The sequence below is a fragment of the Drosophila innubila genome (assembly GCF_004354385.1).
Source record: "Drosophila innubila isolate TH190305 chromosome 2L unlocalized genomic scaffold, UK_Dinn_1.0 4_B_2L, whole genome shotgun sequence".
Lineage (NCBI taxonomy): Eukaryota > Metazoa > Arthropoda > Insecta > Diptera > Drosophilidae > Drosophila > Drosophila innubila.
In genome coordinates, this window is record NW_022995372.1 from 28,164,354 (window position 1) to 28,182,332 (window position 17,979).

The window sequence follows — 17,979 nt, forward strand, 5'->3', positions numbered from 1 at the left end:
ACAAATATTTCAAAAAACTCAATATACCCCTTAACTTATTTTTTAAGTAACGGGTATAAATTTAAAGTAAAAAAAAATTTTTTTTGTTCGTTATCTATAATTACAATAATAGCATTATTTAAAATTTATAGGTGAAGTTAATTTAGGCCCTACAAATAAATAATCCGGTTGTTTTTGAAGCAATCATATGCCAAAGCAGATCTTTTAATCCAGTAAATTAAAATAAAACTATATGACCAACTCTTTAAAATATAATGAGTTTAACTCTTGCGATTGATAGTTATATCTAAGCGAGTGCGAAATCATAAAAAAGATTAACACATATATCATTCTCCAATTACTAAGACTGGTTTTTACTTTGAGAATAATATTTTATTATATATTTATATAAGAAAATAATACATGTTTAATATAATAGATAAACAGATAACAAAATCTGACCTACAAATTAATAATAAATATGCAACTAATTAAATATACTCGTAAGTAATTACTAATTAAATACTTTACTAAATTGTTTCTTCCTGTTACAAGAAGAAACATTTGTAACTTTCGATATATTAAAAAACACTTAAAAACGTTCGAAATATTCGAAACATTTGTTACTTTCGAAATATATATGAAACAATTGAAACTTTCGAAATATTCGAAACATTTAAAATATTCAATTGATGTGAAAATCGAAAAACATAACAATTTGTCTAAAACTTGTGGAATGTTTGGTTCTTTGGTGTGCAGCTAATGCTAATACTTGGAAGCTGATTCATTTTGATCGCTTTGTCCATTCGGTTCACGTCTTAAACGCTGACCCTGTCTGTGAGTGGTGCGCGATGTTGTGATGTGTGCCCATTAAGACGTCTGGAGACATGATGACACCATGGCTAAGCTTGCGGGCCAGGCCCGGAGTGCGAGGAGGCGTTGCGGGCACGGGCGGAGCGGAGCGTAGACTGGGCGTTGGACTAGAGATTTGATTTTTGCCAAAATGTTGTTGTTGCTCCCGCGGCAATGTCGCACTGCGCAATGGACGCGTCTCATGCTTAATGTGGATGCGGGCCAGATCGCTTTCGACCAACAGCGGATGGCTAATGGTGCGTATCACTTTTGGCGTCATCTTGTCAGTTGTGGTTCCATCGACAGTATCCAAGTTTTCTGTAGATACGGCTTGATAGTGTGATTTGTCATTCAACTGCGATTCGGGATCCTCCTGTGTCTTCTTCAGTTGATGCCACATTTTCACATCGCAAACTTTCAGCTTCATGTAGATGAAGATGACAATGCGATAAAAGGTCACATAGCCAGCGAGCAGGCAGAGGGCGAATGTAGCATGATCCGAAAATGATTGGAATGGTATATTCAGATCCCATCGTATCCAATTTTGTGTTTTACAATATTGATAGATCGCTGGCGTTATGACCATCCAATAAAATAACAATGTAAACAGTTCAATAATCCTTTTCTGAAACATTTCTGTTGTTGGTTGTTGTATTTGATTGGTTGATTCAAACGACGCGTGCGCGCGCGATTATTCGTTGTGTTTGGGTTCAAGATTCGTTACTAAATGATGTGCACAGAGCGCATAACCCCGCTATATAATAAAAGCACAGCACAGCCATCGTCAAAATTAACGATCAATGCAGCCAGCTCACACGACAGCTCAAAGCACAGCTGAGGCTCAAGCAGATATAGAGACAGAGGCAGAGAGACAGCGACAGAGACAGAGTGAGAGAGAGACAGAGACAGAGACAGAGAGAATGACTGAGTCAAATCGACTTCGAGCTTTCTGTCCATTTGTCTATCAGGGCAGCTCGACATTATCAGTATCAGTTTTGAAAATAGTTATATCGTGTATATGTTTTAAACGTAAACAAAATCGACGTCAATTGAAATCCCTGGAATATCTGCATTAATTCTTGGAACTGGTTTGGGGTCTACCCCTTTGCTTGAGACACAGGTGACGCCGATTGCATTCATTGACCAAACAGGTTGAGTGACAAATTGAGTCGTGTTTTGAGTTACAATAATACAATATCGAACTGTCGAGACTATAGAGTCGTCACCCAGTCACTCAGGTTTAATCTAGCTATGTGAATACAAATGTTTGTGTATTTTGCAATTTACATTTCTTAGATCATTTGGTCAAGTGTTTTTTATATTTTCACCTTTGTCTTCACCTTCACCTTCGATTTCGAATTCGAATTCAACGTTGTCTTCGAGTATGAGTTCGGCTTATTTTGTTTGCCTGGGCGAAATTTTCGAACTTGAGTTGAGTTTTTGAAATTGTGCAAAAATGATTCATGCGTGTTTAAATAATTTATTATGTGATTAAGGCAGCTGAAGTAACTGGCGTTTATTATAAAATGCTTTTAGCATGATTTCACAGCTGTTTGGACAAAAAAAATACACATAAAAAGAGAAACAAGCAAAGAAAAAGAAAGATTCATGCAGATAGTTTTCAATCAATTTGAGTGATTCTATTAATGCAGCTACATTTCACTCTCTCTTTCTCTCTCTCTTTATTTCTCTTTAACTCATTCCCTGTTTGCCTCAACTATTTTAGTACCCCTATTTCATAGATCCTCTAGGCTTTTACGTCATTTGTTGAGCTATTGAGTTATATCGAAACGTGAATGAGTGTGGCCCATCAAACTGGCAAAACAACATGACTTGCCAATTAATTAGCATTATAATAAGCCATGAGGTAGTTCACCTGGGCACGAGCCACACGCTAATTGGCCTCAGGTTAGTTATTTGTTAGTTAGTTTCTAGCTTCATTCTTGAATGATCTTGAAATGCCCTACACCTGCCCCAGTTACAATTCCAGTTTCACATATTTATGAATGGGATCTGGATATACGAGTTCTGTAATTGTATGCTTACTATCTACGAGAATATTTATCACATTACACATTCGCATATCACATATGGTAAATGTAACGTAACAATCTTTCAATTATATATTGCAGTATGTTCTCTTAACTGTAGACATAACCGTATTTGTACTTGACATGCATCTACTATATCTTAACTAATTATCACTTAGTCATTGTCATATATCATCACATTTCGTATTATCGTAATTAGATGGTTTGATTTTTCATTTCTTTTCGCACTTCTAGAGCTTTCCTTTTGGCCAGTCATAAGTCTTAGCTTTAAGTTTATTACAATTGTTTTAATTCCAGTAAAAATGTATGCTCTCCATACGTATAAGTATATTTTTCAAACATATCTTTTTATGTTTTAAGTGTTTACATTTTACATTTTTGATTATAGTGAAGGCAAATTGAAATACAACAAAACTTCCCACTGCGCTTTGACAAATACAAAAAAAAAGTATATATATGTATATTTTTTTCTTTAATAAACCAAAAGTCATTGAAAAACTAAAGCCTGTATGTATACTTAACAAAAAACAGTTGCAAACCAAAAAAAAAATGTAAATCTACAAAAAAAAAAAAAGAAAATTGTTTCAAAAAGCTTAAAGTTTATTGTACTATATCTTATTTGTTGGTATAAGTTAACGTCTTACTTACTTTATGAATTCGTTTTGCTTTACGTTTACACAAAACCACAAACAAAACCCAAAGAAAAACCTGAGTTTCTCAGAATTAAATTGAATGTATGCATTTCCAGAGCGAAGCCACACAATCAAATGTGGTCTACACCTGCTCTATACACCCGATGAATCAAATTGTGTGCACCAATCCCAGCTGTATATATGTATAAGAGTCTCACTGTTCAAATGTCGTTTGATTTGTTGCACTTTATATCGAGAAAAATACTTCAGTATAAAACAATATCTCTTCACTTGGTCATAGTATTATTTTCAAGACATACGATCTTTTTAAATCTCGAGAGTTCTCTTGGCCAAGTTAATAGATCAACAGTCCTGCAAGTTATGTGGTCCGTTTAGTATATGTATTATATATTGTGGTAAACTTTAAGTTAAACAAACTTTATTTAAATCATTTTCATTTGAGTTTATTTGTTTTTTTTGAAATATTGGCTATCAATTAAATGCACTTTATAATTCGATTAGACTTTAAGCGATACAACAGCTGAAACAACAACAACAACTACTACTAAAACAATACATACAACATTACAACAAGAACAACAAGAACAACGCTCAACACTCAACTGTAAATTTATACAAATTGCAATAATAAACTTTTCTTCTTCTTCTTTTCACCTTTTTCTCAACAAAATGCTTACCATCAAAACAAATAAAAATCAAATAAAAAAAAAACAAAAAAAATTCAATGAATAACTGAACAATTCGAAAACATAAACCTCTTTACTCTTCACATAACCGTTAACGTAAACGTAACCGTTACCGTAACCGTACCACCCGTCCATCCCTTCTTCCTTCACTTCAGGGTAACGCTGCCAATTCTTCGGAAACATCAATGGCCACCCAGCCTGGCGGCTCGGTAACATCACGAGCGGCCAGCGAGACCCGTTCGGGTCCGGCCGGTACAAGCAATGCGGGCGCTACAGGTAATAGCAGTGGTGGGACCGCTGGTAGTACTCAAACCGGTGCAAAATTCCGTCATGGCCTATTACAGCTAATGATACATACGATAGATCCACTACACGATGGTAAGTTCGTTGAGTTTGTCACAGTGTGTTTTGCACAAGTCAAGTCAAGTCAAGTCCAAAAAATAAATGGACAATTAAAAAAGATCCCGAAACCCAAACCCAATCCCGCCACACTCCAAATCCTTAAACAATAACTACAGAATCCAATACCAATTCCCAACGCTTACATCCGAAAACTAAAGCAATAAACATACTTACTATACTCTATACCTCTAAACTCTAAAAGAAAGAGAAAAAAAAAGAAATATAAAATATGTTAATAATTTGTGTTCAGTTTTTAAAAGTCTGTTCTGTGTATATTCTGTGTTTCTTCCTGATTGGATGTTTGACTTGCTATTATATAGTAAGAAGTTACTTACTCTTACCCTTAACTCTACTCTTTATGGTATATTTTCATCCGTTGGTTGCTTTCTTTCATTTCATTTTTTTTTGTGTTGGTTTATTTACTTGTCCCGTTTTTAATGGCCTGACCTTGAGGCCACTTATCTAATTACCACGACCATCACAAGCAAACCAACTAGACTGAGCGTCGTCTATGTCTAGCGTTTTCTGCCAGTTAACAGCTAACAGTTAACATTTCACATTTGCCGGTTCCATTTGTAGTCCTTGCACCCTAAAGTATCCACTGACATTTCGGGGCACGTATACTCGTTCGCCGGCCCGGTTGGTTCGACTTTCTATTAGAGCACCGGACGTGCTCGCATTGATTTATTATGTATTAGGCACAACGCTTGCTGACTGGGTATGATTAGGTATGGATATGGCTAGGGGTATGGGTTGGGGTATGGCTCGTAAATATGTATGGGGCTGACAAGTTGCGTTGCCACGGCAATGGCCCACAGACCAAGACAAACTGAAACTGTAACAAAAACTAAAGTCAAACCAAATGAATCTAGCCAGGGCCAAGTCGACATTGGGGCGTTTACCAAGGTTTTTGAGTGCAAAGTGTTAGAATTCTTTTAATTTCTTTTACAAAGTGCAGTGCATAAAACTAGACAGACAATTCCAACGAAGCTAATACATTCGTTCAATATGAATTGACTTAAAAACTTTGGCTTTAGTTCAAGTTATTTATAAAATAGATGTATATTAAAAGTAGTAGGAATAGATTATGCATGGTTACTTCAGGTTTTTCTTTCAACGCATTTATTAAGTGCATCTCCTTAACAAAAACATATTTGAGAATATGTGCACTATTTTTATTGTTTTCTTTAGAAAACATTTAATAATGGCCTAGATTACAAAGAAGACAGTAATATTAGGTCACGTTAAGTAAGCTCGCACTGAAGAGTATTATGTTGGGTAAGATTTAAAAAAGATTGAACTAGAAAGTTCCTTGTATATAAATCGATTTATCTTTCTAGTCGTCTACATAACACGGTTCTAAATATGGTGCATAGAATCCTTAAGCGAAAGCTCTTCTGCTAAGATATACTATATTTATCTCTCAATGTCTTTAGTAAACTTCATTTAAATATCGTTTTTCTTTTATCTCCTTATCTATTTTTCTTTTTAACTTTTGAGCTTTATTGTCAAATTATTTTAGCTATGCTGATACTGCTGCCTCATTAAAAAACAATTGAATTTTCAATATATTTTGTTTGGCTTTGTCATTTTGTATTTTCATTTTGCGTTAAACAAAAAAAATATACAAAGAAAACAAATAAATTGCAAAACAAAGTAACGAAAATATTTTATGTTGTTCAATGTCAGTTTGGAGTTACATTTATATACAATATACATATGCGTTATATATCAATAATACAAAATAAATATATAGTTATCTCTTATTCCAAAAACATTCCTAGAATGTTGTGCGCGGCTTAGTGGCATTAATGAATATGAATTAATAAATACGCTCGCTTAGTTGTGAGTGAATATACTTAAATACTTATATAATTACTACATATGTATATGTATCTGTATCTTTAAGATTGTTTTCGTTGCTATCATTCCATTTGCTTCGTTCGAAGAGTTTATGTGTGTTTTTTGTTACGGCGTCATCTTTGACGCGTGACAATAACAAAATAATTTATATTGTACATATATTAAATACATGTATATACATATTTTTAATGTTGTATGTGTTAATTGTAATTACTTAGCAACTAGTACAATTGGCTTTAAAAAATGCTGTTCGAAATTGGCTTGGGCCTCGTAGAGCAGTACCAGATACTGAGATACTCAGATACCCAGATACCCAGATACTCAATTGTACTTAATAGCTACAAGTTATTAGCGAGGTGCCTGCATGTATCAAGTTAACGTTGACTAGTCGAGCGGGTTGTTTTTATTTATTTTTTCTTTTTTTTTTTTTTTGAATAGGTCTAAACGTTTATAAATACTTGTACTTTTACATATCATTGGAATGTTCATTGTACTTACGACGTTTACATATATTTTTAAAATTTGATTTACTATATTTACACTATGAATATATATCTATTCCAATAAAATATGCATTGAAACATTGAAATTCTACTGAGTAATTTATACCTGTAAGTGTCTCTAATTAATATTTAAAAATTGTACTGTGAAATTCTCCCAGCTTAAATTTAAATATTGAATTAATTGGATTAAACCGAATATGGTCTCCAGAATAAAGACTGATAAAATACTTAAATTTTAGTGTTTCAACAATGCATAATTTAACATGCTTTGTGCTTAGTTCGTCCAAAGAGCATGACTTTAAAAAGTTCGTTTGACCAAATGGACTTAAAATGATCATGCTAACTACTATATTGTATCTAAACTATGACTTACTATAAGATAGACTTAGAATTAAGTCCCTTTATATACAATTTCAATATAAACACATATGTATATGTATATACAAAATGTTAGTGCCATATTTGGGGTCAAAAAATAGCAGTCAGTTAAGACCCAAGAACGTATCACTTCATGCCACATTGTTAACAACAACCACTAAATACAACAAACAATTATATAAACAACCTGTCCGTTTCCCCCCAAAAAAATTGAAAAAAAAACTTGCATTCGCATTAAAAAAAAATTGAAATTCATTAATTCGATTGAAATCAGCTCCCAGTTCCCAGCTAGTGCAAAACACAAGACTGCTGTCACACTCAAAAAAGAAAAGAAAAAAAAGATATTAAAACAAGTTAGACCAGTTAACCATGAGACTCTTGACACGGTAAATATTAGTAGTATATTAGACTAGTTATTATATTAGCATATATAATCCTAGCTGTAGTATAGTAAAGTTCCCCCTCTGCCGCCCATCCAATACCAATACCCCCGTTAACAATCATGTGCGCCCCCAACTATGCTTCAGTTTTTGTCTGTGCCGTAATCTGTCTATTCGAACTACTCATTGCTCTCCGCTCTAGTCTATGCCTCAACTTTAGTTTAGTTTCTAACCTTCTAGCTATTACTATTACAACTACAAACTATTACCTCCAAATCTCCAAAATGCTATTTCGCAACTGACATCAACATTTTGTATAAAATATTTTCAATATACTCGTCTAACTAACCCAAACGGCACTTAGGTGCAATAATTTGCTTGTAAAAAACTAAAATAAAATTAATTAATTATCAAAAAAAAAAAAAAAAATTTAATCAAACAAAATATATATTTAACTGGGTTAATTCTTCTTCTTCTTATTTTTAATCGATGCAATTTTATTCTTTCTTTCTTCTTCTTTTTTTCAATTTATTTATTTGAAAAATAAAATAATAAACACTTGGATTTTGCGTTGAAAACTCAATTCGTTGTGTGCAAACAATCAAAATATATTAAAAACAACAACAACAACTACAATACTACACCGCCTACTACTCTACTACTACTACTCTCACACACCTCTGAAAACACCACACTTATGTACAAACACGATTACCCGAACACACTGTGTGTGTGTGTATGAAATGAAAACACTGCATTTTTATCGAACACCTCCCTCAAAAACCACACACAATTACAATGACAAAGATGATGTTCCAGGCAAAGTGGACGAGAAGGCAACACAACTGCATGCCATTGCCTCACTTAAGGTGCTGCTGGATGCGACAAAGCCGCAACGGGGTGGCGCCACCACCTCAGCGGCCAATCACGTTAAGATTAATCTCAAGGAAACAACGTTGGCCGATCGTCCCAATGGCAACATAGATACAACCCTCGATTCGGTAAGTTATGGCCTTGTTCCGATTTATACCTTAAAATAACTACAATCTACTTGAAATATGCTAATAATATAATGCTCATGATTTTTTAAGGCATGATTTATCTAATTTTTCATTTCATTAAATGGATTCCTTATTGTATTTTTTTATTTCTTTTATACCAATAATTGAAATAAACTACGTCACACACAATGCGCTGCATTCTTCATACAATAAATCGCAGATGAATATTGTATTATCGAATATCGAAATATTGAATATCGTATTTTCGGATATCGTCATGTTCTAAAAATGTTTCTCTGCATGCCAGTTGAAAACATTTGACACTTGAAACCAAATAACATAATACGATAATGTCGTTTTTCGAATAAAAATAAAGCTTGAAATGTTCAAAATTATAACAATTACCGTATTGGAATTTTCATTTGGTCCTCTCTTTATCAATTTCACTTCAATTATATTGTGTAGGTCAAAGTTTAGAAAACAAGGTTCAAGCGCGTTCAACAAAATTTTTAGATTATTTTGAAATTGGCATTAGCTGTTGGCATGTTTCCTTTACATTGCTAATAGATTGATGGATTGATAAACTGATTAATGCGTTTGGACTAGATCTAGACAACTCGTACAAATCGTATTTTAATCGTATGTTTTTTGTGTAACCCCAAAAATTACTGTGTGTTAATTTTATGTGTATTTTCCCCCATCATTTTATTGGCGGTTTTGAAATCCAACTTTACGTACTTATGTAGACAGTTGTAAAAAACAAAAAAATCAAAATTAACAATCAATAAATGCGGTCCGTGTATTTGTGCAACGTTTATGTGTGACTTTTATAAAATTCTTGTGTTTACTTTCAACAATTTTTGAAAAAAAAAACTTTCCACAAAACTTTCCACCCCATAAACACGTGCAACACTCACCCTTCAACTTTTCACGATCCTTTGTTGTGTGTGTTTATTTATGTTAGAACCTTTACTATAATTCTCTCTATTCACTAACCATGCCCACCATCTATTCATCTCTCTATCTATCTCTCAATGTGTTTCCCCCTTTCTCTCTATCTCTATCTCTCTATGTGTGTGTGAGTGTGTGTTACAATGTCATGTCCGACTCCCCCTGAAAATTCTTAAAAAGAGCTAATTCGGAACTGTCGAAATTTTACGATTATCGTTTTGAAAAAAAAAAAATAACATTTGGAAGAAATCATTTGCTTTGTATCTTGTGCTTTAACTCGTACCTCGTATTAAAGGAACGATGAATACACGCCTTTAATATTAAAAATACTAGATAATTATCACAATTTGTTTCAATATTTTGTTAAATCGAACAACATTTGTTTTGATTTTCTTATTAAAAATTCATTTATATTTGCGCTGCAGCTCGATGAAGTCATTCAGTTATTCACATATTCAAAGGCACTCATGGAAAATGTAACTGCCACGCGACAAGCCACATACTTAATACGCTGTGCCATCGCCAAACACACCCATTACACCTAATGCAAATGTATCTTTTTGTGTGTGTCGTTTCAGACATCATGTTGAAACTTGCTATTGTTGACGTTTTTGCTTAAAGATACATTTTTTTATGCATAGATGCAAGCACTGGGCAAGCAGCTGCCTTGTTTTGTTATTTAGTTTCTCATACCCTTGCAGAGGTCATTATAATCTGGTTCCATATGTTATTAAAGTATGCCTTACCTATCCAATAAATGTTATTGATTATGTGGTTACAAATGTCCGATTCCATTGACACATTGAATCAAAATTTTAAATCTTTCTGTATTTTAAATGAAAACGCGGTCTGTGTTTTTATAATAGGTGTTGTTTAAAAGTCTCAAAAATATTATGTATCACATATTCTGAAAAATTTTATTAATAACGGCAGAAATTATGAAATTAATATTAAAAAAGTCAGGTAAACCAAACAGCTTTCTCAAATAAATGGTTTGGCTCGAAAAAAAAAAATTTCATAAATTTTTTGGTTTTCTAATATTACGCAATTATTTGAGACTTATAAGTCATATTTAAATGTTCAAATAAATTTAAATAATCATCAAAATTTGATTTTTTTTTTTTTTTTATTTAATTAGTTCAAAATGTAGAGAAAAATGTATATACAAATATTTTATATTATGAAATTGAACCAAACCATTGGAGGTTTGCAGCCTTGATTTGAACATATTGCAAGGGTATTACAACTTCGACCACCGAAGATTTCTGTTTTATTTTGTTTGTTTTATAATTTTCATTTAATTCGATTTGTGCAGATAGATGACAAAGCAAACAAACAAAATTCAAAGACTGTTCAATGGCTATTCAACATTTGATATAAATTCGGCTCACAACTGACACTGAACGGAGCGCGTTTCCGAGTTTGGCCTGAGTCATACAAATATTCCAAAACACAATAAAAATAAATAAAAAATAAATCATCATCTCTATCTCTCTCTCTCTCTCTCTCGATTGTCCTTTCACTAAAAATTGTAATTGTGTTTGATTCCCGTTCTATGTGTTTGTTATGTAATAACCCGAATAAAAAACTCCCCACACAATTTCTACACATCACAAAAGCTCTCTATATCCCAGCTCTATCTTTCTATCTCTCTTTCTCCAACTCTCTGTTACTATGTCTAAAAGTTTAATTTATTAATGAACTTTTATTTCAATATCAGAAGATAATGACTTAATTAAAAGGCAAAAAATACAACAAATATTTAAATATGTTACAAAATAAAATCTTAACTTAAATTCAATTCTATATCAAAAGCCATCGTTAAGTGGTCGACGTCCTAGCTGGATTGAGCAGAGGGTCAAAATTCAGACACGCAAATTTAGCATCAAAGTTAGTTTCATAAACAATTTTATTGATCTCTCTCTCTCTCTCTGTCTCTCTGTCTCTTACTCTCTCTTCTATTTAAAATGCATACCAATTTTTTTATTATAATTTTAATTCAAAATATCGTTAAAAAAAATATATATATATATTGTATATCTTTGCTATGTGTAAAGACGCTCCTGTGCAGTGGAATGCAAGGCTGACAATGGGAATGGCATAGGTTCTGGCATGCAAAACGACTGATGGATGAGGCAATCGACATTATAAATTTGCATAAAAATCATTTGAATTTTTTAATTATTTATATCCGTGACTATAATTTGTTGGGTAGGCAAAGCGACATGTTTAAAAATCGTAAAATGTGCATATTGATTAAGCATACCTAAGCTAAATTGGACATTATCAGTAATATATTTACTATACATTTTTTAACTGCTAAATAAAAGTACCCCAAACATTAAATAACTACGCAGTAACTTTGGTACACATCTTTGGAATATCGTAAAATGGTAATGGTTACAATCAGGGAATCAAACCGAAACAAATATCGGTTCCGGTTTCGGTTTCGGTACGTCCCCTGCGGTGCTACAGTCGAGCATACTCGACTGTCGGAGACCCCATACTTACTATCAAAAGCAAACATTTCTATAAATGAACTAATATTTATATAAATGCCAAAATAAAATAATTGAAATTAAATGATTAAAAAAATATCATAATATGTTTTCAATATAATATCTCAATATAACATTAATAAATAATAATTTTAAAAAATTTTAAAATTTAAAAAAAGTAGCTACAATTTAGCTAAAAATAAGTTGTCACAACCGGGAATCGAACCCGCAACAAAGTTCTAAAAAATTTTAGATAACAGAGGCTCCACATGTTGAGCCCCTTATCCGTATGGTCTCTCAAAATGCCATATTGCTTGTTTTAGTACTCAATTACAACATTTAAAAAATTTTATTTTAACATTTAATGTTAGATTTATAAAAAAAACATTGAATTTTAATATAAAATGAAAATGAATTAGAAACTTTAATAAATTAAAAGTCTTTCGCCCCGGCATCACTTGAGCCTTCGAACATTGTCTGACGCCATATTGTTATATAATATGTTAACACAATTTTTATGTTATCAAGTTATTCAAGTTTTAACTACTGCGAGCACTCCCTCGTCGAATCAAGCAGTAAAATTTATTATTCGATAATCTTGGCTATTTACTGTCCGATCGGAACGAAATTTTCGGGAAAAATCTAGGACACTTTTCTGTTCTATGCAAGATCTTTAACCTCTAGCTTTTAAATTGTTCTTATAATTTGGATATGAAATTTGTAAGTAATTTTTTAATCGTTTCAAGGGACGTGGCCAAGTTCTTTATCAGCTTGCAATATAGAGGAACCTACATACCAAGCTTGGTGTCTCTAGCTTTTAAATTGCTTCTTTAATATGGATATGAAATTTCAAAGCCGATTTTTGGAAGGTAAAGGGGGCGTGGCCAGAGTCTGAAACTATCTTGATCTGCTTGCAAAATAGAGGAACCTAAATACCAAGTTTGGTGTCTCTAGAACTTATAGTTTGTGAGATCTAGGTGATCATACAGACGTCAGGACAGACGGACATTGCCATATCGACTCGGCTATCGATGCTGATCAAGAATATATTTACTTTATAGGGTCTGCCACGCCTCCTTCTGCCTGTTAAGCACATATTCTTTAAAACAAACTTAATAGACCCCTGATTAAAAAAATATTCTAAAATAAAGATTTTTGTCTCAGAACCACGGTTGCCACACTTGGCGTTTTTGCGCCAAAACTGGCTTTTTTTCCCAGTTGACGCAATGTCACTTTTTTATTGAAATTGGCTCTTTTTTGGTTTATTAAATCAAGAGATTCTTGAAAACTAATAAGACTGTAATTTAGATCTATATTTTTTCGCTCCCAACAATATAAATGTATTGTACCATTGTACTAAAATTCTCAATGTTAATGTTAATTAATTAAATATAAATCTATTGTACCATTGTACTGAAATTCTCAATGTTAATGTTAATTTAAAAAAAATATGCTTTTTGATATTAGTTTCATTTGAAGATTTTATTTGTTAAAGAAATTTTTTATATACATGTGTTAAAAAAATTCCGTTTTGCAATTAGGTTGTTGTTAGGTTGTTTTATAAGAATTGGGCAGTTTTCATGAAATTGGATCTTTTTAAAAATTTTTTTGGCGCTTTAATATTTTATTAAGTGGCAACCGTGCTCAGAACTAAGATTTTTAATCTAAAATATGCGTCGTGAACATAAAATTCTTAAATTAAGAGAACACATCTTGATTTTAAGAACATTTTAAATTAGACCAAGTTCTTATTTTAAGAAGAAATGTTCTTAAAATTAAAATCAAAAAATAAATAAAAATTATTATTTATATATAGTATTTTTTTTTATTTTTAAATTTTTATTATTTTACATTTTATTTTGTTTTAATTTTAATAATTTTATAAATGTTATTTTAATTTGTTACGAGTGTGTACCGCCGCCTACTGCTTCACAAACGAAGCGTCCTTTTTAACCAGAGCTCCACGGTGCCACCATTTGTTTGATACGAAATACTACCTATTTATGCTTTTCTAACAATTAAAGATTTTTTAGAATAATTATCTTAGTTTTAGTAATTTGGTCTTAAAATAATCTTATTTTAAGAACAAAATATTTAAGATGAATGTTCTTGATTTTAAAAGTTGATCTTTTTTCAGTGTATACTTTTTTTAAGTATGGAGTCTAAAAAAGAACACATTATACACTTTTTTGCTCATTTTTAATGAGCACAGGGTATACAAATTGTCTACAGATACATAATAACACACCCAAAATTGCAGTCGTAATGCTGCGCCTAGTCATAGAACAGACCATGATTTACCCTAGTTCCACAAGTATGACTCAATGGGTAATCTGAAAAATACGTAATTTAATATTCGATAACATTCGATTGACGTCACGCGTAAGCTGAATCCAAGCGTGTCATCAACCAGCTGCTGCACAGGAGCGTTTAATAATACCGCAGACGCCACAGGCAAAGAACATTAGCAATATATAGAATAATAAATAATTTAGAATTTAGAATATTAAATCATTTTGAATGCTTATTGCAAATTGTAAGAGTACACTTACTCACATTGCTTTTATGCCTCTTATAAGAAATGTAGAATAACACTCTAGTGATATATTTATTATTAGTTTTTAATCATCTAAGCATCCAAATATAACTATTTTAATAATTTTTTGTACTTTCTATATTCGTAACACTTAGTGATCGACTTTAATTCGGGCTGTGCTCAGACGCATTCACTGTGTATGTGTGTGTGTGTTTGTGTTTTTGTGTTTTTTTTTTTTTTTTTTTTTTAATTCATTTTTTTACATATGTGTTTGTGTGTGTGTGTGTGTGTGTGTGTGTGTGTGTGTGTGTGTGTGTGTGTGTGTGTGTGTGTATAGCCGTGTCTGTGTGCACATGCACATTCAAAAATATTGATATTACTTAAAACTAGTGAGCATGCCAAAAACTAAGATGCTGAAATCTGATATCAAAAATCTGTCTGCACGTTAGCACCCTCAGTATTTGTTCTATTAACTAGAAAGTAAGTGCATATCAGTATGTTTCCATGTTTTGTACAACACTGCTATTAACTATATTCGTACAGCACTCATTAACTTTACTCTGGCCACATTTAACTTCTCGCATCATCTACTTGAACTTAGCTATGCTTAAAGGCGTACTTACATCCATAACTAGAGTCAAAATGGCTGCTAAACAAACCTCTAAACGCCTGTCTGTGAGTGCGTCTCTATCTCTCTCTGTCTGTCTCTCTCTCTCTATCGCTCTTCCTTTCTGTCTTCCAGTTTCTTTCTGTCAGTCTATAATTGGAAATTTATTTCGAAGTCAAGCAAAACTCTTGATGTGATTTGATATTGTATCTTTAGATCGATAAACTCATTGATCACATGTATACATAGCCTATAGACATATCATACAACATTTATACCATTCATTCATATCACATACTTGAATATATAAATATATATTTTCTATATACATATGTTACCTAACAAGACGATATACTCTTAACATAAGTCAACATTTATTGTATAAACAATTAAACGATGCAATTAAATCACTGCACAATTTTTGCCAATAACATTATATAACATTTATATTCGTATCTATATATACTATGCTCAATCACAAAATGTAAGGCGCCTGAAATCGAGGACGAACCGGAGCCTCTCAGCATGGCCTGGCCGGATACGGCCCGAAAACGACTCACCTACATCCTGGTCGCACCGCTTCTGGTCCCGATGTGGCTAACATTGCCCGATACGCGAACACCGCGTGGCAAACGCTTCTTTGCGGTCACCTTTATAGGATCCATTGCCTGGATAGCTGCCTTCTCCTATCTGATGGTCTGGTGGGCCAATGTCGCTGGTGATACAGCCCGTATACCACCCGAGGTAAGTCGATAAATTCATATTATTCCATGGTGAAGTTAAAAGTTAGTCTCTACCACATTTAAGCTTAAAATAAAATGAATAAGTATTCACTTCTGAAGTGTTCAGTTCTTAAATAATTTCAGTTTGATATGTTTCTCGTTGAAAGTGCAAGTCTCAACTAAACTCTCTGACGATCTGTGTTTGGGTCATAGAGCTTGAATGTACGCCGCTATATATGAATTTATGTACTATAAATGAATTATTCGGTTCGCTGGTTCTATATTTATTACAAGGGGGCTCTGCACTCTGCTCGCTTCGCTCGTATTTATTCCTAATTTTAAAGTGTATATACGAATTTCATCTACCTTATTTTCACATTAATTAAATGTCTTTTATCATATTTTTGTTTTCTTTGTTCAAAATTAAAATACTAACTTACTCATGATTTATAGATATTTGAACTAAGAAAAAATTAAGATAATAAATACCAAATGCCAAATAATGATGCCGACTGCCAACCATTTTTTTTTTTTTTTATTCATGTACTGAATTTAATATCGTTCGTCACAAAATTGGATATGAGAAATTTTGGGGCATGGAAAGACTTTCGTCACTAGACTTTTTCCTGGCTAAGAACTTTATTTTAAGACAATAAATAAATACAGACATTCTGTTGATTATAAAAATTGTTCTCCGTATACAAAACGAAACAACTATTTCGCTAAAAGGTTCTATTTCGGTGTTTTCCTTTTGGTTTTGGTATCAGTACCAGTACGTACCGGTACAACAATTAAATTAAAATAAGTGGGAAAGGCTATAGTCGAGATCCCGACCATAGGATACCCGTTACTTATTTCAATATATGTAAAAGTACTTTAAAGAAACTACTGCCTAATACAAACTAATGCATACTTTTAGGTGATTGTATTGATGTCCGATCTTGCTGCGGTTAAGTGAGATTATATATAATATTTATAGATAGCGCCGCACAGTGGGGCAGATCCTCATTTTGCGTTGCAAAAATCATATCTTTTGAGCCAGTGAAGAAATTTTCAAAATTTAAAAAGCATTTGATAGAAAACTTCATAAGCTGAGTGTTTTTACTGCGTAATAGACCTACTGGTTGATTCAGGGCTTTCGGTCAAAGTTGAAAAATATTTTCAGTGCATATTTTACATGTAAAATTTAAAAAAAAATTATTTATTTTTTGTTCGAAATATAAATTTCAATCTTTTTTATTCTTTAAAAAGCATTGTTTAATATATAAAAAAGTTTTATTACGCTTATTTAAAAAAAAAAATTTTTTGTTTTTTTGATAAATCTTGTATGATGCCTGGCATAGCGAAAACGTATGAAATTGCACTGCGCTCTTCCTCTTCTATCACCATTTTTTTGCGAGGTTGCATCAGTTTTTGTCCTATAACTTCCCCAGACGCAGCTGGACGCATGAAAGACCGGGGCTATTTCGTTAGAGAATTGATTAACAAAGACTCCTGTGGTAGTAAGATCGAGTCCAAATGAGTCCAATTTTTGTTCTATTCCATCAAAGTCAAAAAATAGCCTAATTTTAGTGCTTTTTATAAACATCGCTGGGATAAAAGGTCAACAAGTGAAGAAACAAAATTCTACGGCATTTAATTAAAAATGAATGTACATAAAGATCGGTCATATAACTTGTCATCAAATCAGTTTTAAAGCTTGCATTTTTTATAAAATTTTCACATTTTTGCGCGCACTGGAAAATGGGTCAACTTTGAGAGGCTGTCACGCCCACAATTTTTACCTGATTTAAAAAATCTTTTGGATTCGTAATCTTTCAAGTTTTCTCTATCGAATGATTTTATTACTTTTTACGAACGCTTTCGTCAAAAAAATTATTTTTGCCACGCTTTTCGGCCGCCTGCCCCAGTATGCGC

The 17,979-nt window shown here is 32.5% G+C and overlaps 2 protein-coding genes across 2 annotated transcripts in view; one reads left to right on the forward strand and one right to left on the reverse strand.

Annotated features, from left to right (window-relative positions):
- The window catches only part of LOC117782309 (sodium/potassium/calcium exchanger Nckx30C), a 46,936-nt gene that overhangs the window by 25,849 nt on the left and 3,108 nt on the right, over window positions 1–17,979 (forward strand). The window contains exons 4-6 of the mRNA XM_034619401.1: window positions 4,377–4,599; window positions 8,567–8,748; window positions 15,830–16,084. Of these exons, the coding sequence (XP_034475292.1) occupies window positions 4,377–4,599; window positions 8,567–8,748; window positions 15,830–16,084 (660 nt within the window). The remainder of the gene's footprint in view (window positions 1–4,376; window positions 4,600–8,566; window positions 8,749–15,829; window positions 16,085–17,979) is intronic.
- LOC117782310 lies at window positions 727–1,576 on the reverse strand. Its single transcript, XM_034619402.1, has one exon. The coding sequence runs from the start codon at window positions 1,463–1,465 to the stop codon at window positions 791–793; it is 675 nt and encodes a 224-aa protein (XP_034475293.1). The 5' UTR covers window positions 1,466–1,576; the 3' UTR covers window positions 727–790.

Excerpts from the sequence above, each read along its gene's own strand:
- LOC117782310 (XM_034619402.1), bottom strand. The coding sequence starts at position 1,465 with ATGTTTCAGAAAAGGATTATTGAACTGTTTACATTGTTATTTTATTGG.